Source organism: Ammospiza nelsoni, chromosome 23 (genome assembly GCF_027579445.1).
Source record: "Ammospiza nelsoni isolate bAmmNel1 chromosome 23, bAmmNel1.pri, whole genome shotgun sequence".
Taxonomy (NCBI): domain Eukaryota; kingdom Metazoa; phylum Chordata; class Aves; order Passeriformes; family Passerellidae; genus Ammospiza; species Ammospiza nelsoni.
Genome location: NC_080655.1, coordinates 6,300,196 through 6,327,334, shown reverse-complemented (window position 1 = coordinate 6,327,334; position 27,139 = coordinate 6,300,196). Strand labels below are relative to the sequence as shown.

General features: G+C 55.1%; 2 protein-coding genes across 2 annotated transcripts in view; one reads left to right on the top strand and one right to left on the bottom strand.

The window, feature by feature from the left end:
* Positions 1 to 4,852: 4,852 nt before the first annotated feature.
* Positions 4,853 to 13,044, top strand: RNPEP (arginyl aminopeptidase). The gene is made up of 11 exons (XM_059487875.1): positions 4,853 to 5,275; positions 5,713 to 5,853; positions 7,503 to 7,651; positions 8,161 to 8,277; positions 8,399 to 8,634; positions 9,396 to 9,509; positions 9,763 to 9,875; positions 10,204 to 10,312; positions 10,886 to 11,110; positions 11,669 to 11,811; positions 12,795 to 13,044. Exons 1-11 carry the CDS (start codon positions 4,853 to 4,855, stop codon positions 12,951 to 12,953), a joined length of 1,929 nt encoding a protein of 642 aa, XP_059343858.1. The 3' UTR covers positions 12,954 to 13,044.
* Positions 13,045 to 13,931: 887 nt separating this feature from the next.
* LZTR1 (leucine zipper like post translational regulator 1) overlaps positions 13,932 to 27,139 on the bottom strand; it is a 37,334-nt gene continuing 24,126 nt past the window's right edge. The window contains exons 13-20 of the mRNA XM_059488068.1: positions 26,017 to 26,200; positions 24,043 to 24,212; positions 22,043 to 22,199; positions 20,643 to 20,769; positions 19,409 to 19,558; positions 19,121 to 19,226; positions 18,357 to 18,437; positions 13,932 to 15,674 (exon numbers count right to left, since the gene is read on the bottom strand). Coding sequence (XP_059344051.1) covers positions 15,558 to 15,674; positions 18,357 to 18,437; positions 19,121 to 19,226; positions 19,409 to 19,558; positions 20,643 to 20,769; positions 22,043 to 22,199; positions 24,043 to 24,212; positions 26,017 to 26,200 — 1,092 coding nt within the window. The 3' untranslated portion in view covers positions 13,932 to 15,557. The remainder of the gene's footprint in view (positions 15,675 to 18,356; positions 18,438 to 19,120; positions 19,227 to 19,408; positions 19,559 to 20,642; positions 20,770 to 22,042; positions 22,200 to 24,042; positions 24,213 to 26,016; positions 26,201 to 27,139) is intronic.

Sequence of the window (27,139 nt, the reverse complement as noted above, 5' to 3'; positions counted from 1 at the left end):
TCCCGAGGTGTTGGCAATGTGCCACCTGCCTGCAGCCTGTGCCTCAGTTTCACCATGCACTGCCACCAGCCTCGTCACCACCAGTGCCACTGACTGCCCCAGCAGGTCCTGGCTCCCTGCAGAGCATTCCTGGGACTGGCACTCCTTGGTTAGGGCTTAGGGACCGATCCTGCCCAGCCAGGACAGGCCAGTGACATGAGATGAGACATCTTGGGGACACACAGGGCAGAGGCACTGTGGTCCCAGCTGCTCCCTCCCTGTCGCTGCTGTTTTTCCCACTGCATGGGGCACAAAAGGCTGTGGAAGGACAGAGGATGCTGTACCTGTCTTGACTGCCACTAAATGAATGGTGAGGGGACACTGTCACCCATTTGCCAGCAGCAAAGTGAAGGGGGGTCACAGGGTGGTGGGGACAAATGCTGAAGACTTCCATGCAATACTCATGTCCCAATTCCATCCTGGTATCCCCATTCCAGACTGATGTCCCCAGCCCAGGTTGGTGACCAGGCACTTTGTGGTGGAACATTCCAGACCTCCCCAGGGAGCACAGGCAGCTGAGGGGACATGGGCAGTGGGCAGGAGTGGCTCTGCACAGGACAGACATTCTGCTCACACAGTGCCCCTCCCAGCTGCACACGGATCCTGCTCCAGCCAGAAAGGAGGAACATGTCCCCAGGGTTCTCACCTGGTGGCTGCCCCAGTTGGTGGCACTGGGGACAGGACAGGGTGCCCAGCCTGGTGGCACCACGTCCTATCCCCACAGCGGTGCCAGCCGGCACCGAGCTCCTGCCACCAGCCCGGCCAGGGCCCAGGGGCTGCAGTGGCCCCACTGAGGTCAGGGGTCCCACTGGCCATGGGATCAGGGCCTGCACCCCAAAATCCAGCCTGAGGGGGTCCCCTGATCCCCCTGTCCGTGTCCCAGGCCCCACACCCCGCTGCAGGGCTGGCCCCGCTCCCATCCGCAGCCGGAAACACCTTTTTCCTGCATGGGGGGGCAGCAGGAAAAAACCTCGTGTCCTGGCAGGTTATTTACATCCTGCTGCCAGTAGGGCCAGCCTGATTCCCTCCACGTCCCCACATGCACCCCAAGCTCTGCTCCAGCCCTGTCAGCCTCATCCCTGTCCCCATCCTATTCTTGTCCTCACCCCCATCTCATCCCATCCTGTCCCCATCTCCACCCCACCCCTATCCTTATCCCATCTCCAACACATCTCATCTCATATCTCATCATCACACCTCATATCTCATCTCATCCCCACCCCTTCCCTATCCCCATCCCTGCCCCCATTCTAATCTTATTTCCCATCCCAGTTCTCATCCCCATCCTTTCTTCACCCCCATTACTCCCCTCAATGCCACGCGCTTACCAACACAGCCAGACTGGAGACCCCCTTTACTGGAAGGAGGATCCCAAATCTTGCTTTGGGGATACCATTCTCTTCCCAGTGAGCATCAGACCTGTCCCAGAGTCCCCATCCCCACCTGTCTCCCCTCTCCCGTGCTGGGATGTGTGATATGTCCACGTCCCAGGAGCCTTCTGTCTCATCCAGTCCTAGGAAAATGTCGGGGGGAAACTGAGGCACGGGGCAGGCGGGGCTGGCAGTGCCCGAGGCCAGGGGGGCACTGCGGGGCATGTGCGGGATGACAGCCCCCGCTGCCTCATCCATCCCCGGGCTCGGAGCCCCCGCTCCCCCGGCACGGGCACTTACTCAGCGCCGCCGAATGACTCAGCCGGGATCCGGCCGGGCCAGCCGGGATTTCCTGACTCAGCTCCCCCGGCTGTGAAACTGGGGGGGTCCAGCCCCTCCTTCCAACAGCACCGACACCAACACACGCTGCTGCGGGGAGCAGGGAGCTCCCCATCCTGTCACCCCCTCGGGAGCACACGGACCTTTTCCGGCACCGGGGAAAGGCACGGCAGCCGTGGCAAAGCCTCGGGGAGCACAGGCAGCGCCCCAAAACCCCACGGGCCAGCCCTGCCCGCACGGGGTCTCGCCCGCTCCGGGCAGTGGCGGCTGTGCAGCAGCGGGCCTGGCATCCCGGCACACCCAGATCCCTGGCTCCCCTCCCAGTTGTTTTTTTCCTAGGTGAAATCCGGGAAAAGAGTCCTCCCGGCACTCGGCGGGGCTTCACCCCTTCCCTCCACAGGGTGACGGCACCTCCGTGCCTCAAGGGGCACGGTCTGGGATGAAGTCATCCCAAAGTTTTCCCTCTGTCCTGTGCGATCCCGGTTTGGCTGAACACTCCCGGCTCCCAGGAGTGTGGGGATGGCTGCTTCACCCCAGTGCTGGAGGATCCCCACGGGAAGCACCCATCGATGCCTACAGCCCAGAAACACCTTCCCATGCCAAAAATGAGGGCAGACACCATGACCTGCCAGCACCGACCTGCTCTGCCCGTGGAAAGGAGATGTGGGGCAGCAGGACACACATTTTTACAGTCCCCGTGCTTCCGTTTCCCCCGTCACCCTTTGCTGGCCATTTTGTGCTCCCCAGGACTGAACTGGGGAGGCACCACAGCGTTCTCCTGCAGTCCCCCTCTGCCGGGGACAGGAATTGGGGGTGTCCAGGGGACACCGAAGGCACTGGGACACGGGGATTTGCCAGCCCGGTCACGCTGCAGCTCCCACTGCTGAAACAGGGTCTCTGTGGAGAGGTGGGGACATCGTGGGGCACAGGAGAGGGGACGCGGGGGCTGTCCCGAGTGTCACGCTGTGCCACCCCGACAGCTCCCCGGTCCCTGCCAGCATCCCTCGTGTCACCGCTGTTCCCCGCAGCATGACCCCATCACCTCAGCAGGGTGTTTCCCATCATGTGCCGCCCTCACCGTGGCCAGCCAGTCCCCGATGGGGTGTCCCCATCACCCCCGCTGTCCCCGCAGGATGACCCAGCCGCTGTGTCCCCGACCGTCACCGCCAGTCCCGTCGGGGTGTTCCGCACCAGAGCCGGTCTCCCCCGGGCTGTCCCTGCCTTCCGGGGCCGCGCAGGGTGTCCCCACACCCGCGCTCCCACCGGGGTGTCCCGAGTGTCCCCGCTGCCCGGGGAAGTGCCCCACTCCCAGCCCGTGCCCCGCTCACCGCTCGCTGCCCCGGCCCGCAGCGCCCGCAGCCGCCGGTGGCGGAGTGACAGCGGCGGGGACCCGCGCGGGCCGGGCCGGGCCGGGCCGGGGGAGGAGTCGCGCAGGCCCGGGCCCGGCCCCGCCGCTCCGGCCGCCCGCCGTGCCCGCCCCGGCCCCCGGTCCCCGTTCCCGATCCCCGGCCCGCAGGGGCAGGTGCGGGGCAGCCCGTGCCCCGCTCGCTCCCTGGGGACGGTCCCGCCCGGTCCCCGCCGCCGCCGGTGCCGCTCCGCTGCCGAGACGCGGCGCCTGGAACCGGCAGCAGAGCCTGAGCCGGGGAAACCCCATGGACCCCCCCGGTCCCGCCCGGAACATCCCCTCCTCGGATTTCTCATGGATCCCACGCGGCTGCCGGGATCCCGTGGATCCCCCACGGATCCCCCACGGATCCCTCTCGACTCTCCCCGGATGTTCCCACGAGCCCCCCCGGTGGGTCATCCCTCCATCCCTTCCCCATGGATCCTGACACTGTCCCCCCCAAGCACGCTCCGGATCCCCCATGGACCCCCCCGGCGAATTTCTTATGGATCCCGGCCCCTTCCACCCCCACCCTCCTCTTCCCCGGATCCCCCGCCATGGATTTTCCCTCTGTCCCTCCCCGATGCCCTCGCTGGATCTCGCCCCACCTGATCCCCAGCTCTGGATCTCCTCCTCATGGATCCTGACCTCCTCTGGGTCCCCCTATATTTCCCCGTATCCCACATGGATCCCCCACCCCGGGACACACCTGCCTGCACTTGCTCTTCCCCCAGATCTGTATCTATATCTCTATCCTTCCTCGAGGTCCCCCAGGATCTTCTCACAGACCCCTGTGCTGGGTCCTCCCTTCCCATCCTCTCTCCATGGAGCCCAACACGAACCCTGCAAAGGATCCCATTTTGGATCCCTACAGACCCCCCTGTCCAGGGGTGCCCTGCCGGGAATTCCCTTGATCCATGGATTCCCAACCTCTCAATTTTGCTGCCCCCCGCACCTCCATGGATCCCCACCCATAGATCCTCCTAGATTTCTTGCCCCAACGAATTCCTCCCATCCCAATTTCCCCCAGATGTCGCTCGATTCTGCCCAACCCATAGATTCCCCCCTTCTCCTGAATTCTCTCTGGAACGCCCATAGGTCCCTCACAGATCCCCCTACATCCCTGTAGCATGGATCTCACCCCACGTCCCCTCCATCCCCCCTCATGGATCCCCCACCCATGCATCCACCCTATAGATGTCCCTCCAATTCCCACCCATGGATCCCCAATGGATCCCATCCACCTATACCCCACCCATAGATTTCTCTTCATCCCCCAGCCATGGAATCCCAAGGGAATCTCCCTATGAGTCCCCTCCAATTTCCACCCATGGATCTCTGATGGATTCCACCATGGGTCCCCTCCAATTCCCACCCATGGATCCCCGATGGATCCCACCCATAGATTTCTCTCCATCCCCCATTCGTGGAGCCCCGAGGGAACTCCCCAGGGGTCCCCTCCATCCCCCACCCATGGATGGGTCTCCTCCATCCCCCACCCATGGATCCCCCCTGGCTCCCCTCCATCCCCGCTCCACGGATTCCCCCTGGGTCCCCCCGGCTCCCCTCCATCCGCCTCCATGGATTCCCCGCCCCTCCATTCCCCGCCCCCGCCCCGCCCCCGGCCCCGCCCCGCTCCCGCCCCCGCTCCCGCCCCCGGCCCCGCCCCCGCGCCCCTCAGGCGGCCCCGCCCCGGCGCGGTCGCGGTCCCGGCGCGGCGATGGCGGCCCCGGCTCCGGACGTGGCCGCGGTGCGGGCCCGGGCCCCGGTGCGGGACGCGGCCTCCGCCAGCAGCGCGGGCCCGTGGTCGCTGCGGCACCTGCACCTGGACCTGCGCGTGTCCTTCGCGGCCGCGGGCGCGGGGCGGCTGCAGGGGCGGGCGCGGCTGGAGCTGCGCTGCGAGCAGGACGGCGCGGGCGGCGCGGAGCTGCGGCTGGACGCGCACCCCGCTCTGGCCGTGAGCCGCGCCGCGCTCCTGCCGCCGCCGGGCGGGCCCGGGGACGCGGCCGGGCAGGCGCTGCCCGTGGAGAGCCGGCCCTTCACCAGCTACGGCAGCGCCCTGCACATCACCCTGCCCCAGGCCCCCCGTGCCGGGCAGCTGCTCACCCTCGTCATCGACTACGAGGCGGGCGAGGGGCCCGGGGTGAGCGCGGGGACACCGGGGACACCGAGGGGGCGGGAGGACAGCGGGGACACCGCGCCTGGGATGAGCAGGGGGACACCGGGGAACACCGGGCTCGGGGTGAGCAGGGGGACACCGGGGAACACCGAGCCCGGGGTCGGGAGGGGAACACCGGGCCCGGGATGAGCAGGGTGGGACGAGGAGATACCGAGCCCAACAGGTGATGTGTTGGATGGAAGGGACGCCGAGCCCCGTGGGACACCCAGGCCCACAGAGACCGGGAGAACACTGGGTGTGGACTGGGGGCCGCCAGACCTGAGGGGAGCTGGGGGATGGTCCAGGGGACACCAGGCCTGGTGTGGGCAGAGCACCCCTGGGTGAGGAGCCCCTTCCCAGCTCCCTCCACAGGGAGCAGCCGTGGTCGAGCCACCCCTCACTGGGCTCTTGGTGCCCCCCAGGTGTGCTGGCTGTCCCCTGAGCAGACGGCAGGGAAGCAGAAGCCCTACATGTACACCCAGGGCCAGGCTGTGCTCAACAGGTCCTTCTTCCCCTGCTTCGACACCCCCTCAGTCAAGTTCACCTATTCAGCCACCGTGAAGGTAAGTGGAGCCCCAGGAGCTGCCCCAGCCCTTCCCTGACACCCAGCAGCAGCAAAACCCTCCATGAGTGCAAAGTTTGCTGGGGAAGAAAGTCCAAAGGAAGCCATGGAGATGATCCAAGGGCTGGAACACCTCTGCTGTGAAGCTAGGCTGGGAGAGCTGGGATTTCAGCCTCCTGCGAGCCAGGCTGTTCACCTGCAGAAGAGAAGGCTCTGAGGAGACCCAAGAGCCCCTTCCTGGGCCTAAAGGGGCTCCAGGAGAGCTGCAGAGGGACTTGGGACAAGGATCTAAGTTCCAGGACAAGGGGGAATGGCTCCCACTGCCAGAGGGCAGGGGTGGGTGGGATAATGGGAAGGAATTCTTGGCTGTGAGGATGGTGAAGCCCTGGCACAGGGTGCCCAGAGCAGCTGTGGCTGCCCCTGGATCCCTGGAAGTGTCCGTGGCCAGGTTGGATGGAGTTTGGGACAGCCTGGGATAGTGAAGGTGTCCCTGCCATGGCAGGGGTGAGACAAGATGATCTTTAATGTCCCTTCCAGCTTAAACTGTCTGAGCTGTGGGGTTCCTTGCAGGGAATGTGCCAAAGTCCTGGGGCGTCACAGCAGGGACACTGCTTCAAACCCTCCTCCTCAGGCCCCAGCTGTGAAATCACTCACCTGTACTTGGGCTGTTTTTCTCTTAGATGCCCTTTTGGATGGAGACAAGCAGCCCCAGGGCGCTGCTGCCTCTCCCCAGGTGCAGTGCTGGTGCCCAGGAGTGGGTGCATGTGCTGGCCTGGCTGTGCTGCCCTGGCATCTGTAGCAGGAGGGGCTGAGTTTGGGGAAGCAGCTGAAGGAGGGTGGTGGTGCTGGGCCATGCTGAGTCCTGGTGGCAGTTCTGGGGCTGCCAGACTTCCAGGAGAGAGCAGCTGCTGTTTCCCAAAGATGGCACTAAATCCAGATTCCCCCCTTGTCTGTGTGGGCATGTGGTGACACTGGCACGGGGCTGCCATGCGTGCCATCCTGCTGCGGGCAAGGGGAATGCCTCATGGTGTGACACCATCCATGCCAATGGCGTGTGGTGGCATCAGCTGCTGATGCCAGGATTGATTTATTTTGCTGTCCCAGGGCAGAGCCCCTCTGGCGCCACAGGGTGAGCGTGGGGCCGTTGCTGAGCTCTGGTGTGAGCTCTGTACCAAGGTGTGAGCTCTGTATCCCTGTGCACCATGGACTCACCCCCTGCTTGGGCTGGGGCACACTGCATCAGTGTTCCTGGGCTCAGCCCAGGCTGGTGGATTTGCCATGGGTTCTACACTGGCTTGGAAACAGGAAAAATGAGTTGTTGTGCAAGAACTGGGAGGGGAGTCAGCAGCTGAGGGATCTGCATCCTCTGCCCTTTCACACCTGCAGCTCCAGCATTTCCTTATCTCCTGCTGGCTCCAGGGGCACCTGGGGCAGCTCCAGCTACTCCAGCACGGCAGGGATGCAGCTGGGATCCTGAGTGGGAGCTTGGGGTGTTCCTGCTCTGCTCCCCAAAGCCTGCAGTGCCCCTGGCCCCAGCACCTTCAGGCTGGGACACATTTGCCATCAGACACTGTGGTGTCCCAGCTGGCTTAGCTGGCCTGCCACTGTGTGTGCTGTGAATCTCATGGGTGGCTCTGTCCCCATGGTCAGGTCCCCGAGGGCTTCACGGCTGTGATGAGTGCCACGAGCTGGGAGAAGCAGAAGGACAACACCTTTGTGTTCAAGATGTCCCAGCCAATCCCCTCCTACCTGATTGCTCTGGTTGTTGGGGACATCGTGTCTGCTGATGTTGGCCCAAGGTAAGGGGCTCAGGAGGGCTCCAGAGCTGTGGCAGCTGCACACTGAAGCTCCTGTGGCAGCCACTTTCTGCTTCTCCCTGCTCCACGGGGCCCTGGAGAGCAGACAGTGGCCATGAGCATGGCACAGTCAGTCCCTGTCTGTGTCACCAGATGGGATGAGGGTCCTTCTCAAACTGGAGTGTCAAAAGGAGCCTTGATGCTGTGTCCCCTCACCTTCAGGAGGGTCCCTGCACATGAATGAAGGCAGTGGGTCCCATGCACAAAGAATCCCACATTTCCTCACAGGCTGGTGCTTTCTTGAGTTCTTGGCTGCCACTGCAGCCATATAAAAGCCCTTTGACATTCAGACAAGGAAAGAAAGCACAGCAATTTGCACTATTGGCATCTTTAGATGCCTTTATCAGCAGGGTTTTGTTTTCTTTGGAATAAACCTGTGCAGTTTCTGTCTGATGAAGCAACAAGGTGAAAGTTCCCTAATGGTTAAACTTCCTCTTCTCTGCACTTGGCAGGAGCCGTGTCTGGGCCGAGCCCTGCCTGATCGAGGCTGCCAAGAAGGAATACGATGGGGTGATTGAGGAGTTCCTGGTGGTTGGAGAGAAACTCTTTGGACCTTATGTTTGGGGCAGGTATGGCTGGAAGGTTTCTGAAGCACCTGGTTCCTCGGGGACAGGGAGAGAGTTTCCTTCTGTCCCCAGCCCTGTTTTCAGGAGGAGTAGGGTCTGAGCCCGGCCTTCCCTTCCCTGGCAGGTATGACATCCTGTTCATGCCGCCCTCCTTCCCCTTTGGTGGCATGGAGAACCCCTGCCTGACCTTTGTCACGCCGTGCCTGCTGGCCGGGGACCGCTCCTTGGCGGACGTCATCATCCACGAGATCTCCCACAGCTGGTTTGGCAACCTGGTCACCAACGCCTCGTGGGGAGAGTTCTGGCTCAACGAGGGCTTCACCATGTACGCCCAGAGGCGCATCTCCACCGAGGTCTACGGTGCGTGGCCCTGCCCGGGGGGGTGCTGAGCCCTGGGGGTCTGGGCTCTGCCCCACAGCTCAGGGCATCCCTCCGAGTGCCCCTGGGGATGGAGCCCACGCTGCATCTCAGAACAGGTGAAGGGCAGCAGCTGCGAGGCCCTGTAGGGTTTGTAAACTGAAAAGGAGTAGGTTTAGATTAGATATTGGGAGTTTGGGGAGGCACTGGCACAGGTGGCCCAGAGAAGCTTTGGCTGCCCCATCCCTGGAAGTGCCCAAGGCCAGGTTGGAAGGAGCTTGGAGCCACCTGGTCTAGTGGAAGGTGTTCCACCCATGGCAGAGGGTGGAACAAGATGATCTTTAATGTCTGTGATTTCTGGTAGCCTTTGCTCTGAGATGGACAGTTCCCTGCAACCCCTGCCAGGAATGTGGGCACTGTGTCCTTGCCTCACCTTCCTCATCCTCCTGCAGCTTCCATGTGGAGCTCACACCAGCTGTCCTGAGCTCCCCCTTGGACACACAGTCCTGTCCAGAACCTTGTGCTCTCCCAGCACAATTTGCTGTATCCACATGAATTTAAGTGTCTCAAAAAATCTCTCACTGCCTGGGGCTGGGTTGCCCCATGCCCCCTGCAGCTCTGCCATCCCAGCTCCTCATGTGTGGGTTCCTGCTGTCCCAGCTCGTGCACTGATGCTGTTCCTCTCCCGCTGCAGCGCCCGCTGTGCCCGCAGTGCGCAGGGGTCTGCCCGGGCTCCCCGAACGCCTCCGCTTGTCTCTGCCCAGGTTTGCCCTACACCTGCCTGGAGGCTGCCACGGGAAGGGCCCTCCTGCGCCAGCACATGGACGCCACGGGGGAGGACCATCCCCTCAACAAGCTGCGGGTGGTGATCGAGCCAGGTCTGTGAGCCTGGGCGTCCCTGGGCGTCCCTGGGTGTCCCTGGGCTCTGAGGGAGTGAGACAAGGACAGGTGGGCTGGGGGCCAGCCTGTTCCATGGCTGGCAGCAATACCAGCACGGGTGATGGGACCTGGTGGCTGCAGGAGGGATGGGATAGGCTGCACCCAGCACGGATGGGGGAATCTTGGTGCTTGTGAGGGCTGTGTTGTTTTGCAGCTGGGCAGAGGATTTCTGACTGTTTTGCCTTTTTCTAGGTATCAATCCAGATGACACATACAATGAAACACCCTATGAGAAGGGGTACTGCTTCGTTAGCTACTTGGCCCATCTTGTGGGCAACCAGAGCAAGTTTGATGCCTTCCTCCAGGTGGGTGTAAGCTGCAAAGTCAAAATGCCACAAAAGAGGCCAGGGCACAGCAGGAGCCTGGGAAGGACGGGCTGAGAGGGTGGCTGGGGAGAGGAAGAAGAGGTGGGGAATGGGAATGTGAATAGGGGAATAAGATGAAGGCAGAGCCTCGCCTTGTGCTTGCAGCAGGTGCTGGGAATTTTGAGGGGTATCCCTGGGGATGCAGGGGCTGGGAGCCCCTGGAGGGAACACGGGCTGGAAGGGGTTTCCCCATGAGGTGGAGCACACAGAGGCCTGGGCAGCACTGCTGGGTGACAGAGTCTGGCATCAGCCCCATCTGTCCCCACAGGCCTACGTGAACCGGTTCAAGTTCCAGAGCATCACTGCGGACGACACCCTCGGGTTCTTCCTGGAGTACTTCCCAGAGCTGAAGGAGAAAGGCGTGGACTCCATCCCAGGTCAGCACAGCACCATCCTGGCCAGGGAACAGGGGCTGCCACTTCTCAGCCCCACTCCTGTGGGTGTCAGAGCAGCCCATGTCCCCCAGAGCCTTTGCACATTGTGTGTTTTACTGGAGATGCTGCTGCTGCCAGCCTGGCTCTGTCAGAGCAGGCACGGGTGGCACTGGCCAGCTGGGATCAGGCCCAGGCTTGGCCATGTGCCAGCTCAGCCTGATTTTTTTCCATTCAAACCCAGTCCTTGCTCTGCACTTGGGTGCTGTTTCATGGGGTGTCTGTGACTCAGCCTGGTGAGTCAGGTGAGCACTGGGATCAGGCCCAGCCAGCACTCTGGGCTTGGCTCAGCCTTGCTGGAGATCCAGGCTTGGCAGGAGCTGGAGCTGCTGGTGCTGGGCTGATACCCACAAGCACACCCTGAGCCCATGTGTCTGATGGCCTCACCTCTTTAGTTTGTGGTGGTCACCATCCTCGGGCAGGTTTGGTGGCACTGGGGGAAGGTGGGGGGCTCTGGGCAGCAGCAGCTGGTGTGGGCTCAGGGCTCTGTTCCCAGCTCTCCCTCCTGCCCTGCTGCAGGGTTTGAGTTTGACCGCTGGCTGAACACGCCGGGCTGGCCGCCCTACCTGCCTGACCTGTCCCCGGGGCAGCAGCTGATGAGGCCGGCGGAGGAGCTGGCAGAGCTCTGGGCAGCCGACAGCTTGAACATGGAGGCCATTGAAGCCGTGGACATCATGGGCTGGAGGACATACCAGCTGGTCTATTTCCTGGATCAGATCCTGCAGAAGTCCCCCCTGCCTGAAGGTGAGTGCCAGGGCACTGCCAGGGCTCTGGTGCCCAGAGGAGACACAGGGTGATGTGCCCAAGTCCATGCAGAGGGCACACTGGGGGGACACTCTGGTGTGTGGCCATCAGCTCCTGTCCAACTGCTCTGAGTCCTGGTTCCAGGGAAGCGTCAGTTGATGTGGTGGAGGATGCCAGGGGAAGCCTGTCCCTGGATTTATGGGGACATGTGCAGTCCTGCTGTCCCCATGCTGGCTCTGCTGGGCTGTGTCCCCATGTCACTGCAACTCTCCTTGCCCTCTTTGCTGACGAATCTCCCCCTACTTTGTGCTGGCACTCCAAGGCACCAGCACATGGCCCCGCAGGGCTGCCCAGCCTGGTACACCCAACAAGGGCACCGTCCTGCCCAGGGCCAGCAAGAGCCTGGGGTGCTCCAGAGCTGGGGCTGGGGGCACTTGGGCAGGGGCCAGGGCTGGGAGGATCCCAGAGAATTCACAGCACAGCTGGGATGCACTGACAGGGTTCACTGGGAGCTGGGTCAGAGCTCCCTGGGGGATGGTGACTGCTCCCCTCTCACAGGAAATGTGAAAAGGCTGAGCAAGATGTACCCCAAGATCTCCAAGGCCCAGAACGCTGAGCTGCGGCTGCGCTGGTGCCAGATTGTCCTCAAGAACAACCTGGAGGCTGAGTACAGCAAAGTCAAGGACTTCCTGCACAGCCAGGTTTGTCCCTGGGCACTGGTGGTAGTGCCCAGCAGCATGCCAGTGGGAGAGATGGGCATGGGGTACAAAGCCTTCAGTGCCAGAGAGACAGGGGCTGGCTCTCACTTTTGATAGTCCCACAGGATGGTTTGGGTTGGAAGGGACCTTAAAGTTCATCTTATTCCACCCCACTCCATGGGCAGAGACACCTCCCACTAGACCAGGTTGCTCCAAGCTGCATCCCACCTAGCCTTGGATACTTCCAGAGCTGTGCCAGGGCCCCACCACCCTCACAGGGAAGAATTCCTTCCCAATATCCCATCTAACCCTGCCCTCTGGCAGTGGGAAGCCATTTCCTCTTGTCCTGTCACTCCGAAGTCCCTTTCCAGCTCTCTTGGCACTGGAAGGGGCTCTAGGGTTTCCCTGGAGCCTTCTCTTCTCCAGGTGAACATCCCCAGCTCTCCCAGCCTGGCCCCAGAGCAGAGGGGCTCCAGCCCTGGAGCAGCTCCATGGACTCCTCTGGACCTGCTCTGTCCATGTGTGCCTTGTGCTGGAGACTCCAGAGCTGGATGCAGTGCTCCAGTGTTGGGGTGTTATGAGAGGGCAGAATTTCCCCCTCACCTGCTGCTGGGGATGGGCCCAGGACACAGCTGGCTTTCCAGGCTGGGAGAGCACATGGCCAGGTCACACCCAATTTGTCACCCAGGTCCTTCTCTGAAGGGCTGCTCTCCATCCCTCCATCCATCCTGTCCTGACCCGGTGCAGGACTCTGCACTTGGCCTTGTTGAGCTTCTCAGGGTCTGCTCCTTCTCCAAGGTTCAGGTGCCCTCCCCTCTCCAGGTGCTGCGGTGCCAAGGGCTGCCCACGGCAGCATTCCCACCCTGTGCCATTTGCTGTGAGCTCAGTGCCTCTCCAAGAGCAGGGCCAGGGGACAGGGGCCCGGGGGTGTCCCCGCCGTGCCGGGGCGGTGCCGGGGCGGGGCTGTCACTGCGCTGTCCCCGCAGGGCAAGCAGAAGTACACGCTGCCGCTCTACCGCGCCATGTGGGGCGGCTCGGAGGCCGCGCGGGCCCTGGCCATGGAGACCTTCTCTGCCACGGCCCCGCAGCTCCACGTCAACGTGCAGAACTACGTCAAGAAGATCCTGGGCCTGGCCGAGGCCTGAGGCAGCCCGGGCTCTGCCCTCCGCCGGTGCTCCTGCTGGCAGGACCTCAGTGCCTCCCTCTCACGTTTCCTTATTAAAATGTGGGATTTTTTCTCAGTGTTCTTCCTGTTCCTGTTCCCAGTGAGCCGCGGGCCACCTCAGAGTGACTCCCTGCCCTATTGCCAGCCCTGCTCTGGGTGCTGCTGGCATCTCCTGCTGCTGGCACGGGAGGGATGGGCTTGGCCTCAGTGCCTGCAGGGCTGCAGCAGCTCCTGGCCCTGTCCCACACTGCTCCTTGCTGGGCTCCTGCCCAGCTGCCACAGGTGTGACAATGGGGACATGGGGAGCTGCTGCAGTGTGGCAAAGCTGGGAGCTCCTGGCGCCGGTGCCCTGAGCTCCCTGCTGCTCCAGAGGAGCTGGGGATTGCTTCTCTGCCTTGCTTTTTGCCACCACGCTGGGGCTCACCCTGGGTTGGAGAAAGGGGTGCTCCTGCTCTCCCAAGGGCTTTAAAGAGCCAGTGGGGCCTGCATGTGGCAGAGACTGTTGGAATAAGACAGAGCTGGACAGCCACAGTGTTCTTTATTCCTTATCAAATTCAGGGATGTGACTGCACAAATTCCAGTACAGAACTGCCCAAGGCTGCAGGAGCATCAGTAACCCGAGAGCCTGCTGGCCCTACTGATAACAAGGTGATGATAACAAGAGCACCTAACTGCCCTGGGAAGCTCATGTGTACCCCACAGTCTGTGTGTGTGGCCCCTACAACACCTCCCATCCTGTGATCTCCCAGGAAACTCGGGGTGTCCTCTCAGCTGCAGTCCTGGCACTTGCACAACAGCAGCCCAGAGGCCAATCCCAATGGGCTACAAGTGTTCACAGTAAATGTGACCCAGCACTGTGGTCCCTACAGCAGTGACTGAGCCCAGAGCCCCCTCAAAGCCCCCACAGTGCCTGCTCAGAGGGTGCAGAGGTTGTGCATTTCCTCACAAGTGGGCTCAGGATTTACACAGGGCTGGTTATGGCAGGTTCAGCCTGACAGAATGAGGTTTCCCTGGGCAGTGGGTGTCCTCTAGTGGATCAGCATTACTGGAAATAGACTGTAGTGTTGTTACAAGTTGCAGTGCAGAACCTCTCTAGCTGCCAGCCTGGTTTCCCAGGGAACACAGAGCCTGTCAGGACAATTATCATGACCTCTGGTAAGGGACTCCACTATCTATGAGGCATCTGGAAACAATCCCTGTGGATTAGAAGGTGCCCTTGGCTCTCAGAAGCAGCTGTCACCTCTGGTGTGACTCACCTGAGCAGGCCACCAGGGAGACAGAGGGGTGGTCCCTAGAGCAGTTCCCTTGGATCAAACCTGAGATGTGCTCCCCGTTGCCCAGACTGCAATGCTCCTGGCACGTGCAGGTGTGCCAGGCTGTGGGATGCTGATGAGGAGATCACAACTGCTGCTCCAGGAACACTTCAGTGAATGAAGATCATGGCTGCACAGGTGGAGTGTGAGGGCTGGGGGCTGCAAGTCTCCTCAGGGATCCTGCACCACTCCAGCTCCAGACAAGCAGAGAGCAGCCCCTGCAGCTGGAGCAGGACAAGGTTTTGATTCCCAGCTTGTCACTCCCAAGGGCTCTGGGCAGGGCTGGGACAGTTCCACCACCAGACACTTCACCAACACCATCCAGCTGTGAGGAGAGGTGGGAAACATCCAGCACAGAGCTGGGGGCTGCAAGGGGAGGGAACAGCAGCTGCTCCTGCAGGGGCTGGAAATGGCATTCTGCCTTCATTCACCTTCCTGCAAAGGCAAGGGCTCACAGAGACACTTCAATATAAAATTAGTAACAAGATGTAACACACTTATTTTTAACAATGTGACCTTCATCAAGCACAGAACGTTTTTTGCTTAATTTTTTTCCAGAATGAAATCCAAGTCAATCATGAAATGCCAGGAGAAGATACTAATTCTTTATTAATAAATAAATTTAGAAAGGCTTAGCAAGACAGGATTAATGGATTTGGTGGTCAGAGAGGACTGCTGTAATCTTCCAGTCTGACCTGCTGCAGAGCATAGGTTTGGATTCCTGCAGCCCACCAATCCAGGCAGTTGCACAGGGGCTTATCTGTTAATCCACACCATGGAGTCTCTGAAAAGTCACTACATTCTGGTCCAAGGGCCAGTCTCCCTGTGAACACCACGTGCTCTTGTTCCCAGTTTCATTCTGACTTCCCCTCACAGCCCTTGGGCTGGGTCAGCTGAAGCTCTTTAAATAGTATTCTTTAAATATTGTATTTCAAAGGATTAGTGGATCTTACTCATGACTGCTTGATTTTACAGTATGAAAGTAATAATGGGCTTGATTATGAATTCAGTAACTCCCCAAACTATGTGGAATTAATTCATGCCTGAAATGATTTCAAGTCTACATTTGAGTAACAAATGTAACAAAGTCCAAGTGCTGCACAAAGGTACAAACCCAGCAAATCCAGAGAGCACCTCAGCTGTCCCTGCTCCTCCAGGGCTGCTGTAGTGTGCAGACACTGAGCTGCTCCATACACAGCAGTAAACCAGAGCCAGCTCTAAAGTGCCAGTGTTTTTCAGGAACAAATGAGAAGGTGGTTTCCCAAGGCATGTCATATGTCTGCACTCAGCTCTGCACACTGCTTGTCTGAGATGTGGGTAGCTAAGGAATCTATGATGTCAAGGAGGAGGAGCTGACTGAGCGAGCGGAGATTTGGCAACTTGGAGACCTTCAAGGAAAACAAAACAGAAAAAACAGGAAGAAATTAAAACCCTCCCCAAATCACAGCTCATGTTATTACCCTTTTACCCTTGGCACCCCACAGCAAGTCCAGCTGGGCACAGATGGTGCAAGAGATCCCAGCTGTGGGGCTGGGCTGCAGGGAACAAACCACAGGGCTCCAGTCAGGGCTTAGAACCAAATTCAGACTGCTGGGAGTGGGGAGCAGCAGGAACCTGGCCCAGAGCTGCCCTGTGGGTACTGACAGCCCCACTGCTACAAACACTGACTGAGCACTCTCCTAAGAGAGCCTGAGCTCTGAGATCTGTGGTTTTGCACTGAAAATATGACTCAGGGCTTGATCCCTTTGCTGCTGTGCTCCTGAGGAAAAGCTCTTCTCAGTATCCATCCTGGTTCTGCTGGCATTCTTCCTGCAGTCAAAGCAGGTCACAGGAGCACTTGCCAACAAAAACCTCCACCACATCAGATAGATGAGAATCTACAGCAAACTTTATGCTTTTGGACTGTTCAGAAGCTCAACTGTTTGCAAAAAGGAGCTCTCCACATTCCTTCCTTGTCCTCAGCCTCATGGTAAGGAGCCAGCAATGCCTCTGTCCCGAGGCACTGACACAGAGCCAGCTGCAGGCAGGCTGTGCCCCAGCACTCACCCTCCTCACCTGAGCTGACATTATCACCTCACCCTGGGAGCTGCACTGGGGTAAAGAGTAAAGATGTCCTGAGCAACCTTTGAGGGCCAGGAGGGAAATGGCTGAGGGTGCTCTCAGAAGAGCTCAGGATGTGCTTGTAGCAATATCCCAGTCTAAGATCTGCCAGAGACCCCCTGAGCACTGGTGGGATGTGCCCCCACCCAAGGCACACACTGCAGAACAGATCAGGGTGTCACTGCAAACACAGCACAACAGCAGGTTTATTAGGGCTTTTGCACAACACTGACACACAAGAGCCTGAAAACACATTGCCCAAAGCAGGGAACCTCTGGGAACAGCTCTGCAGAAATGCTCCTGCTGTGGGGAAAACTCCTCAACAGTCCAAATCCAGAACAGCATTAAGTAACTGGAAGAACAGGAGATGCCTGAGCTCCAGTGACCCACAGGGCTTGTGCCTGAGAACAAATCCCCCTCAGAGCCCAGGGCTGGCCCAGGAGCAAGCAGAGAGTGTCTGTGCCCAGCCACACTGAGTCACCCAGCCCAGGCCAAGAATCACACACTGAGGCCTCTCAGGCCCAGGGAAAACATTGCATAATTGGGATTTCTCTGTGCACATCTGCTTGACAGTCTTCCAGCCACGTTTTGATGAACACTGTTCTAGCAGTCAACAGTTTAAATACAAAACATTTCCCCACATCCTGGTGAGGAAGTACAGCTGAGGAACGCCCTCCAGCTCCCCTTGCTGCCTTCCAGAGTTGTAATGTCCATTTCCCCCTGTGCATTCTGGGCAGAACCACAGCTCTTTGTCTTCCTGTGGCCTCCACTGGGAAGTGATACTGTGATATTTCAGCCCTCAGTGGCTGCAAGGCACTGACCCCAACCCCAGGGATGTGTTGTCCATGTCCTGTCCTGTCCTGCCCAGTGGGACCATTCCCCACCCCTGCTGAACTGGGCTGCTCCACAGGACTCAGGGGGCCAGAGGAAAACAGGATGAATGAAGGCAGGGGATGCAACCTCACGCTGTGGACTCTCCTCTGGGAGTGATTTCTGGATGCTGGCTCCACTCTCAATGCTTTTTATGCAATTTCAGTTATTTCTGAATGTAAAATGTGTCATGCTCCAGCAACTTTGGCATTTAATGAAGAGCCTGAACACCATCCTGTCTCCTCTCCAGACACTAATGGGACATAGCAGTGCTCTTCTTCCCCAAGAGGATTGTGAGTTTAAATATACAAAGCAGAGAGAGCTACTTGAATATTAACTAGGGAATTATTATCAGTATGTGTGTAGCATCCAGAAATCCCAATTCCTGTGATTTATCTACCTATTTCAGCAATGCTAATGAGCTGAGCAATGAACTGATGACATGCTGGGGAACTCTCATGGAGGGATCACATCTCAAAGGAACAATTAAATGACAATATCCTTATTCTCTCAAGTGAGGACAGGAGTATCAGCACATTGGGCTCTTGACCTTTCCTGCCACGAATGCATAATCCCATCAAAACAGACCCAGAGAATTTTTAAGATTGGAAAGGACCTCTAAGACCATAGAGTCCAACTGTTGAACATGGAAATCACAGAGAGCCCAGCCAGGACATAGTAATTTGTTTTAGAGCACATGACAACAAAACATGTATGACAGAGAATACTTCAAGGGGAGTGTGAGGAGCACACTGGTAAATGCTAGTGAGGGAGAGATTGTGCCCTCAATATACAACAAGCTTACCCTGCTTTGCATGGCACAAAATTAACAGTTGGAATAATTTGGAATGGAAGCAATTTTGGCTAACTTCTGCTTGGAAGGGCTTCACATTTCTAGACTAGCTTGTTCTACTCTTTAATTTACTTTGGAGTGAGCAACGTGCCTAGCAGTCCTGTCAGTGAGTGTCAGGAACAGGCAGCCAGCTCTCAGCTGTCTCACAAGAGGAAGAATTAAACTGATTTCTTTATGAACATGTCTTTAACCAGGGCAGTGACAGAGGACAGCAGCTCTCCAAAGCCACAGAAAAGATGCAACCAACCTTGGTGAACTGGTGAACAATGATGTGCAGGCAGTGCCTCTTCATGTCCAGGGCCTGGGTCTTGTCAGCTGCCTCTAAAATCTAGAGCAGGAGCAAAAATGTGATTTCCTTTCTGCACAGCTCAGGTGCACAAACAGTCCTGACCCAGAGCAGTAACTCCTCTTATCTAGGGAACATCTCCACTTTGCATTACAAACGGAATATTTTCTGAACTATTCAAAATTAAGCCTTGGATTTAAAATGTATGGACTCCTCAAGAGTTAATCAGCAGGACTTGCTTCTGCTTGTGCTGCAGAGGTTCAGGCTGCCTGCCTGGGAGCCAGCATTGGCTTTCTTACCACAAAATATCTTTTGTCAGCTCAAACTCCACTGCAAAATCCTGTCAGTATCACTGATAAAACAAGACTCAAGTCTGTCACCTGCAGACCACCCTTTGTCCTGGAACAAATGTCTGCCAAAAAGGGTTTACAGTTAAGTGCTGAGCACGTGGTCATCTTAAGAAGACCTTTAGGGACACAGTTCTGTAACAGGGGATGAGAGCTCAGGAGGAGCCAGGTGAGCAGCACCTGCTGAACCCTGCAGCACAGGAACAGAGGTGCCACAGTACAGGTAAGGGACAATGCTGGGCTCCCACACGTGTCATCACACAGGGCCACTGCCCCTGGAAGGGCCTGGGCAGCCTCAGTGACCTGGCACTGGGGGTACCCACCTGACCAGCCCCCTTTTCCTCTAAGTGACTAACTGAAGGGCTTGGGGACAATTACCTGGAGCACATTCTCCACTGTGACATTCATTTCCAGGTTCTGCTTACAGTAGGCCTGGAGCCTGTTGTTGTAGAAGCCATAATAGTAAGGGGCTGCAAAGAGGTATCTGTTCATTGCATTGAGGAATAAACCAGAAAGGGAAGGTGAGAGCACTGATGGCAAACAAAGCCCTGTGGGGATGGGAGTGCAGAGCCTGCTGGTGCCCCCCAACAGACCCTCCCAAAAGGAAGGTGACCTGCTGGGCATGCACTCAGACACATCCCCCAACTCCTTGGAATGCAAGGATACAGGGAGTCCTCAGGAGGCATGTTCACTTCTCCATAGTAGATGTATCTAAGCATGGACTCAAATGCTTGCTTGCTGGGAACCATTTCACCTATGGAAATGTTCACTTGCCCATCTTCTGGCATGAATGAACGGAACATGGCTTCAAAGTAACTGCAAAGGGAAATAAAACTGATAGAACACATTCTGCAGACAGATGGTTTAACCCAGTATTGTTCAAAGGCTGCTATTCAGAACTGCAGCTTCCAAAGCAACAAATTCAAGTGACAACCTGGGCAAAAACACTGCTCATTTATTTTTTCATGTATGTCTGCCAGTGAAACTCCAAATATAATCCCCCTAATTACCATCAGAACTACCTGAAATTTGTCTGTTTCTTGAAAATTAGGACACATGGTGCTTTGATTTTTTCTCTAATTTGCATAAGAGCCAGCAGAGAGCTTAAAGCATTATGAATTTCCTTGGTATCTACAGGCTGCCAATCATCAGGGCTGTTTTAAGAGCTGTGAAATGCTTCTGGTAAAATACCACAGTAAGTAATACTGAATATTGTTAGGGCTTTTTTCTGGGAAAAATGGTGATGGTATTTGAAATAAAAATTTTATATGAACACTTAATGTCTGGTGGAACATAAGGTGCAGGTCCACAGAACACACAAGTGCAGGACAAATCCACTTCACCCATGCCCTGAGGAGGGAGAACAGTCCCACCATCAGCAGGGTGGACTCCTTTCTCTGCATAAAGCATGAGAACACTCTAGACTCTGTCATGCACCATTTTTCATTATGTTTATTCATAATCAGTCTTAAATATCAGAAAGTGAGAAAGAAAATCAAGTTCCACATGATAAAATAGGAATTGTTCACTGTCAGAAGGCTCCTTCTGACCTCAGTGGACATCTGTTGCTTTCCACTTCACTGAAACCACCTCATGTTTTCCACCCTTTTTCCCTTCCTGTGATTTTACAGATGCTTTGTCTTGCAGTGCAGCTTCTCACACACCCTCTGCAGAATCTCTGCAGTTCTAATTTCTCCCTATCTTTCCCTGCTGGGTATCAAATGGAAAAAAAAAAAATTAATCACTGCTGCTTAAAGGCTTATTACACTCATTGAGCAAAGCTGCATCTTAACACTTCATGCAGATTTAAGTTCCTCCCTGTGTTGTGAACCAAGGCAGCTGAGCCCAGGCTGCCCAGCCCTGCCCTGTCCTGCACACACACCCTTGGTGCAGGGCTCACCTGGAGCGAGCTGCCAGGATGGCTTTGTGGGCTGGCCGGGGGTGCCCGTCCAGCAGCAGGATGATATCACAGAATTCAGTCCCTGCTCCTTCCAGGTAAGCCTTCATGTCCTGAATTAAAGATGTTCCTGAAATGAAACATCATGAAATGAAGACATGATAGTTCCAGCTGACCAGGTACTAACCAGCTAACACATGGCCAAGCCACAGCTCCAGCCCCTCTTTCCTTTGGGACTCTCACTGTGAATTTGAGTCAGTCCTGCCTCACAATCTTGGAGCAAAATGAGCTTCATCCTTCCCCACCACAGCTGATTCCCCACTGCCCCTCCCAGAACCAAACCTGTCAGCTCTGCTTTCTGCACTGACAGCAAACTGCAGCTGTGGCCACACTGACAGATGCTCTCTATAGATATGAAAGCCGATTTTCCCCCTCCCTTTGCACTATTTCCAACCACAAGGAATATAACATTTTGTGTCTTAATGAAAAATCTTCCCAAATCAGCAACAAAGGCTTCTTTTATCCAATATTTTAATCAACCTTTGTAAATACACAACTGAGAAATAGAGCACATCCAAGTCTGCTCCATACTCACTCATATTTTCAAAGTTCATCTTTCAGTTTTTAATATTTGGGTCTCTCACACCATTCCAGCTCTGGATACAGAACTGGCTGTGCCACCTTCCCAGCCAGTGCACCTCACCCCCCTGGGATAAATGCCAGACAAAGCCTTTGTGCTTGACCTTCCAGGACAAGCTTCCTTCTCTTTCTCTTCAGTTCCCAGTTATTTTTGTGAAGCACTGCACACCAACACTGCCAATGCCTCTGAACTTTGTGGCCTTAGAAAATTTCATTATTACATTCCTTGTGTTGTGTGTCAGGAATGTTGAGTAAGACTAGTCCCAAATCAGCTCCTGATGAATTTCACAATAAAGCTGTAAATCATGTCTTTCTCTTCTCCTCCATATCTCCTGTTCATTTCACACGGGCACACAGAGCAGTGCCTCATTCACAAGATCCTCCTCCCTCCTCCTGGTGAACACCTTCAAGCAGCCAGTTTCCCTGCTCAGCTCTATCACCCTTCAGCCACTTACGGTGACTGTCCACGGCCTTTTTTTGGATCATTCTTTACACCCTTCTGCTCCTTCTCTCGTGTCTCTGAACAGGATCAGGATGGTTTATTGCAAGAACACAATCCCATGTACATTGATGGGACACGGTTTAGACTGAACCTCACTGGGAACAGAACTGTTGTGCTCTCAGGAGAGAGCCTGAGCACTTATCCCAACTGGGAACTGCTGGGCTGCAGGGGCTGCTTCCCACACACCTCCCCAGGCTGAAGAAGCCATGAGCAAAGCCACAGCAGCAGCTGGAGTGAGCCCATGAGGCTGTTGGGAGGTTACCTATGTCCAGTGGCTGGTCAGAGTGGGTTCGGACAGGAGGCTGCTGCTTCCTCCGCACAATCTCCACGATCAGGGATGAAGAAAGATGCTCAAACTCCTTCATCATTATGACTTGATTAAAATGGGATTCCTTCACCACAAAGTTCAGGCAGTGTTCCTTAAAAATACACCAATATTAATTAAGAAATTGATGGTTTATTGTTTGAAGTCATCTTAGAGCATCCCATAAATCTTACATGTTGCATATGCCATCAACCATCCTTCCCTTTGAACCTCCACAGGGATCCTGCAGCTGGAATTATCCAACAGTGACATCCTCATCCTTCCTAAAAGACCTTTTAGGCTCCTCCTTGAACAGAAAATTCAGGACAATTCTAAGCATCTAGAAAAATTTGACTAGAAATATTAACAGGGAAGAGATTAACTGCCCATTGAGCTGTTCCAAAGCTTTCTAAAACAGGAATCTCAGGAGATACTGAAAACTTCACGGAGATAATGAAGATTGGTTGCTACCTCATAATAACTTTTAACATAATTAGATGCCAAAATTTAATTAAAAGGGTGAAGAGATCTTAACTCTTGACACTCTCCATCAAGGGTCCAAAGAGCTTACAGGATTCATTGTATGGGTTTTGCCTGAACCTTTTCCATAAAAGGAAAGGTTCATAAAGGCATAAAGGTCCATAAAGGTCCATAAAAGCAGCAAAGAGTTCAAGAGCTCCAGAAGGCTCTTGTGTAATAAACTTCTTACAAAAATCAGTGTGGTGAAAAGGTAACAAATGAACCAGACCTAATGCTAAACAGTTAGAGACCAAAAAAGGGCACTTTATTTCCCAGTATGAACCAAAGCTTCCCCTCATTCCACTTTTATAAGCAATAAATACAATCTACACCAGCTCACCATAAGGTGGGTACAAGTTCACCCAAAGAATCATTACTACTGCCTGTTTCTGGCAGTTTATTCCACCTGGGATCCAAATGTACCTGTCAGGACTCACCTGTGAAACATTTTAAACCATGACTGGGATTCCAGAAAGGACAGCTTTCTACAGAAGACCCACCCATGAGGACTAATGAGCACCTGAGCAGACAGGATGCCAGCTCAGGGTGATCCTGCCCAACTGGAGCCATGTGCAAGAGCTTCTGTCACTCCAGAGGTGGCCAGGGCAGGTGGGGGCACCAGATCCACCAATGCTTGAGCTTCTGGGCAGCTGATGGCACCAAAGGCTGTGTCAGCATTTACAGAGTGCTGCTGGCCCTGCTGCTTCCTCCTGGAGGCATTTCCTCTCCCAAATCCAGAGCACACACAGTGTGAGGAAGTGCTGCACACTGCTTTCTGCAGCCTCTGTGCTTGCAGCCACCAGCAATGCAGTCACTGCTGTGCACAGGCTGAACATCCTCAGCAAGCACTGCACAGCCCTGCTCTGCCTCTGGGACTGGGGGCAGGAGCTGCTTCCCTGCAGGCTCAGCAGAGCTGGCTCTGGGCACTGCTCTGGGTCAGCACAGCCAGCACCTCTTGGCCTGCAGCCAGGGGTCAGCTCCACCCTGATTGTCACCCAGCACCCCAAAGCCTCTCACCCACCACAGCAACAGAATCACTGGCACATTTTGTTTTTCAGTGCAAAGGCCTGAGAACAGAGTTTAGTTTTTCATTCTAGGAAATGAAAGAACCTATCTGCAGTGTCAGTATATGTAACACAGCAAGAGCAGGAAATGCACTGGTTCCATCTTGCTGCAGCAAGAGTGAACTGATGAGGAGCCAAAGTCACTCTGCCCTTGACATTCTACAAAGCAGATATGCAAAAATACTGAGCATGTATTGAAAAAGCCTACATAATATCACAAGCCACTGTAGGACGCCCCATGCTAAATATACTCAAGCAACTGTAATTAAAGGAATGATGAATTTGCAAAAGCTGATACCTTTGGCCAAATGTTAATTACATAATTTCCTTTTTTTAAATGTCTTATCAGTTACTTTGTATGCAGAATGTGATTACCTTTAGCTGATCCAGCTGAAGCTTGTTAGCATTCTCACACACAATGAGCACATTCTGCAGATCCACAGATGCTTCAATGTACTGAAGGCAGAGCTGTTCCAGCCGAGAGAGCTTGAAGTTTAAGGCCAGCTTGTACACATCCATAATGAGTAACACATCCTGCACATGACCTGAAATTGCAAGAAGGAAAACTGCTGGAGGGCCCACAAAACAGAGATGAACCCTTCTGAAAGTATTTTTTAAATCACCTGGAGCAATTGGAATAGCAAAACAGGCACTGGCTGGAGTATTTTTATAGAGAAAAGAATTCCATTCCTGGTTAGATAAAATCTGAATCAATACTAGAAGATGAGGTTCAAATTTGAAGCATGCAAAAGATCAAGATTTTGTGACAATCTGGATCACAATTTTTTGAAACCCTCCAAAGCAAGTGAAGTGATTCTCTAAAATCCCTGTCAAGGCCCAGAGCTTGCAGCCCAATGACTCACAGTGCCCAGCTGCCAACAGCCCTGCCAGAGTCCTTGGGGTTTACACAGGATTAACAATCAGCTCCCTGATTCTGACAGACCCTGATGAAGGTACTCTGTGCTTTCACTCCATGCTTCAGCCTGCACAGACCTGGTCTAGAGGGGCTAAAGTGAGAGAGGGCAGAGGAGACCCTTATAGGCACTGCAATGGGGCTACTGGGACACCAACTCAAGGAATAATCCCCCATGGCCTTTGCTTTCCTCACAGGAGATCTCTGCCCATCTGCCCTAACTACTTTTTAATAGAGAAAAGCCCTCTCACATGTCACGTGCCTTCCCTGTGGCTAATTGGAAAATCCCATTTGATGAGCATGCCCAATTCCATTAGCTCAGCCTCGGGATGGCTCCCCAGGGTGCTGCTCTCTGAGCTCAGAGGAGCTGCTAGGAATACAAATGGGCAGGGCAGGGCCCATGGAGGATCCCAGCAGAAGGGGGAGCACCAGGGAGAGCCCCTCATGGGCTGGGGAAGAGGGGCAGGCTGCCTGGGAAGCCTGTAACAATGGAAGAGCTCAGGGGTCCAAGCCTTCCCTTGGCCTGAGGCTGTCTCAAGGTTCTGAGATCAGTGAATGGCTGGGAGCAGGATCTGGCAACGTCAGCAGAATCCAGGAGCAGTTCCCTCACCCCCAGCCAGTGGGATCATTCTCAGACAGGCCTCCTCACAGGGAGAGCCTTGGACCAAATGGACATGTATCACTTTTTTCCTGAGAATTATCTTTGCAGAAAGCAAAGCTCTCAGAGTGAAGCTGAAGCAAAATTCAGTGCTAGGACGGCTGTACCTCTCTGTACTTCACCAGCCCCCATGGCTGCAGCTTCCCCAGCCCCAGAAGCTGGAGCTCCTGCTGTATCCAGTTGTATCCATCCCCTCTCCCATTGCCCACAGCCCTCACCACTCACACAGCCAGGAGCTGGATTCCCTGTGTGGAAGCTGTGAGATCTCTGGCTGTTAATTCCTCACTCACAAGCATTTTTAACTCCTAGAACTTCAATGAATGCACGAAAAGGATTTTTTCCTTTCTTGAGGCATTACTTCAGATTGGATTTTTAACAGGTGATAAATACTGGCTTGCACACCTTTCTGTGTGGGCTCAGTTTAAAATGGATCAAAACAGTATCAGAAAAAGGAAATTAGCCAAGCCAGGATAAGATACATGGTCCTTCCAAGCAGGATGCTGTGATGTTCAAAATACCACAATATTTTTGTTTGTTAGGGTTTTTTACACCTTTTGGAATGATCAATAACTTGTTCTTCCTTGATATTTGAAAAGAATTAGGAGGAAAAAAAGCATAGTTAGTACTCTCTGATAAAAATCTGCTTTTTGTTTAATCTCAGGTTAGTAATGAAGTGCTCAGCAAGGACTGATCACCTGCAAATGCTGCATCCTGCTGTTTCTGAACACATCTGGCCCCTCCCCTCCCCAGTGCAGTGTTAGCTCCCCCTGCTCCCTACCTTTGCGGGGGTACTTGATCTTATCAGTGTACAGGAACTGCATGAGCACCTCGAAGGGCTGCGCCTCGGCCTCTCGGATGGGCACCTCCAGCAGCGGCTGCAGCCGGCACAGCTTGACATTGCCACCAATGCCATCCTTCTGGCACGTGCTGTGTCCCTCCTCTTCTATGTCCTGCTTTGATTTCTAGTGAAACAGAAAAACCACCCAAACATGGCACAAGCCTGTGCCAGTTCACACAAGTTACCACCAAACCAGAGGATCCTTCTTACTCCACATTCTCCAAGAGTCAGGATCTCTTTAGCTTCAGGATTATCTTGGAGATAACAAGGAATTCATGTCTTAGACTTACTGTTCCATATCCTGGGACACACATGGATGAGCATACAAGGAAGTTCCTGGATACAGGTCAGAAGCAGGACATCAGAGCAAGGGAGGAATGAACTGCACTGAATTCACATTTCTGCCCCACTCTGTGAAGGAGGGACAGGTGGGAGTAGATTCCACAAATCCTGCCCTGCAAAGGCACAGCACAAAGTGCTGCACAAAAGTATTTTAAAGCACTCTGTTACTTCAAGTTTCACTTTGACAGCCTTTTCCCACAGCCTTTCCAGTGGCAAAACAATTAACTGGGAGGCAGTGAGGCATCCACATCTTACTGCAGATTGTGTGCTACTACCTCCCCAAAAGCCATTAAATGTTTGCTGCTGAAAAGATGGAAGTAGTCAAAATTAAATGACAATGATTAGAAGGCACCAGACTTTCACCTCTGGAAAAAGTAAAAAATACAAAAGTTAAGGGAAGAGAGGCAGCTGAAACCCTTAGCATTGCCTCTTCCCTCTAATCTGTCTGATCTTGTGGGCCATCCCCATGACACAGCTCTACCACCCCCACAGAGAAGGGTACACACGCCTCTCTGGGGCATTCCACAAGATTAGACCTCAGACAGCTACAAGAGCTTCCAAGAACCACACTGTCAAATCCAGATAACTGGATTAACTCTGGCTCCTCCATGTTACACTCCTGATACACATCCAGTAGTCTTAGTTAATACTAATGATCTTTATTTTACTTGCTCAAGAGCCCCTTAGCATCAGACACTGCTCCTGTCCTCCAGCTGTCTCA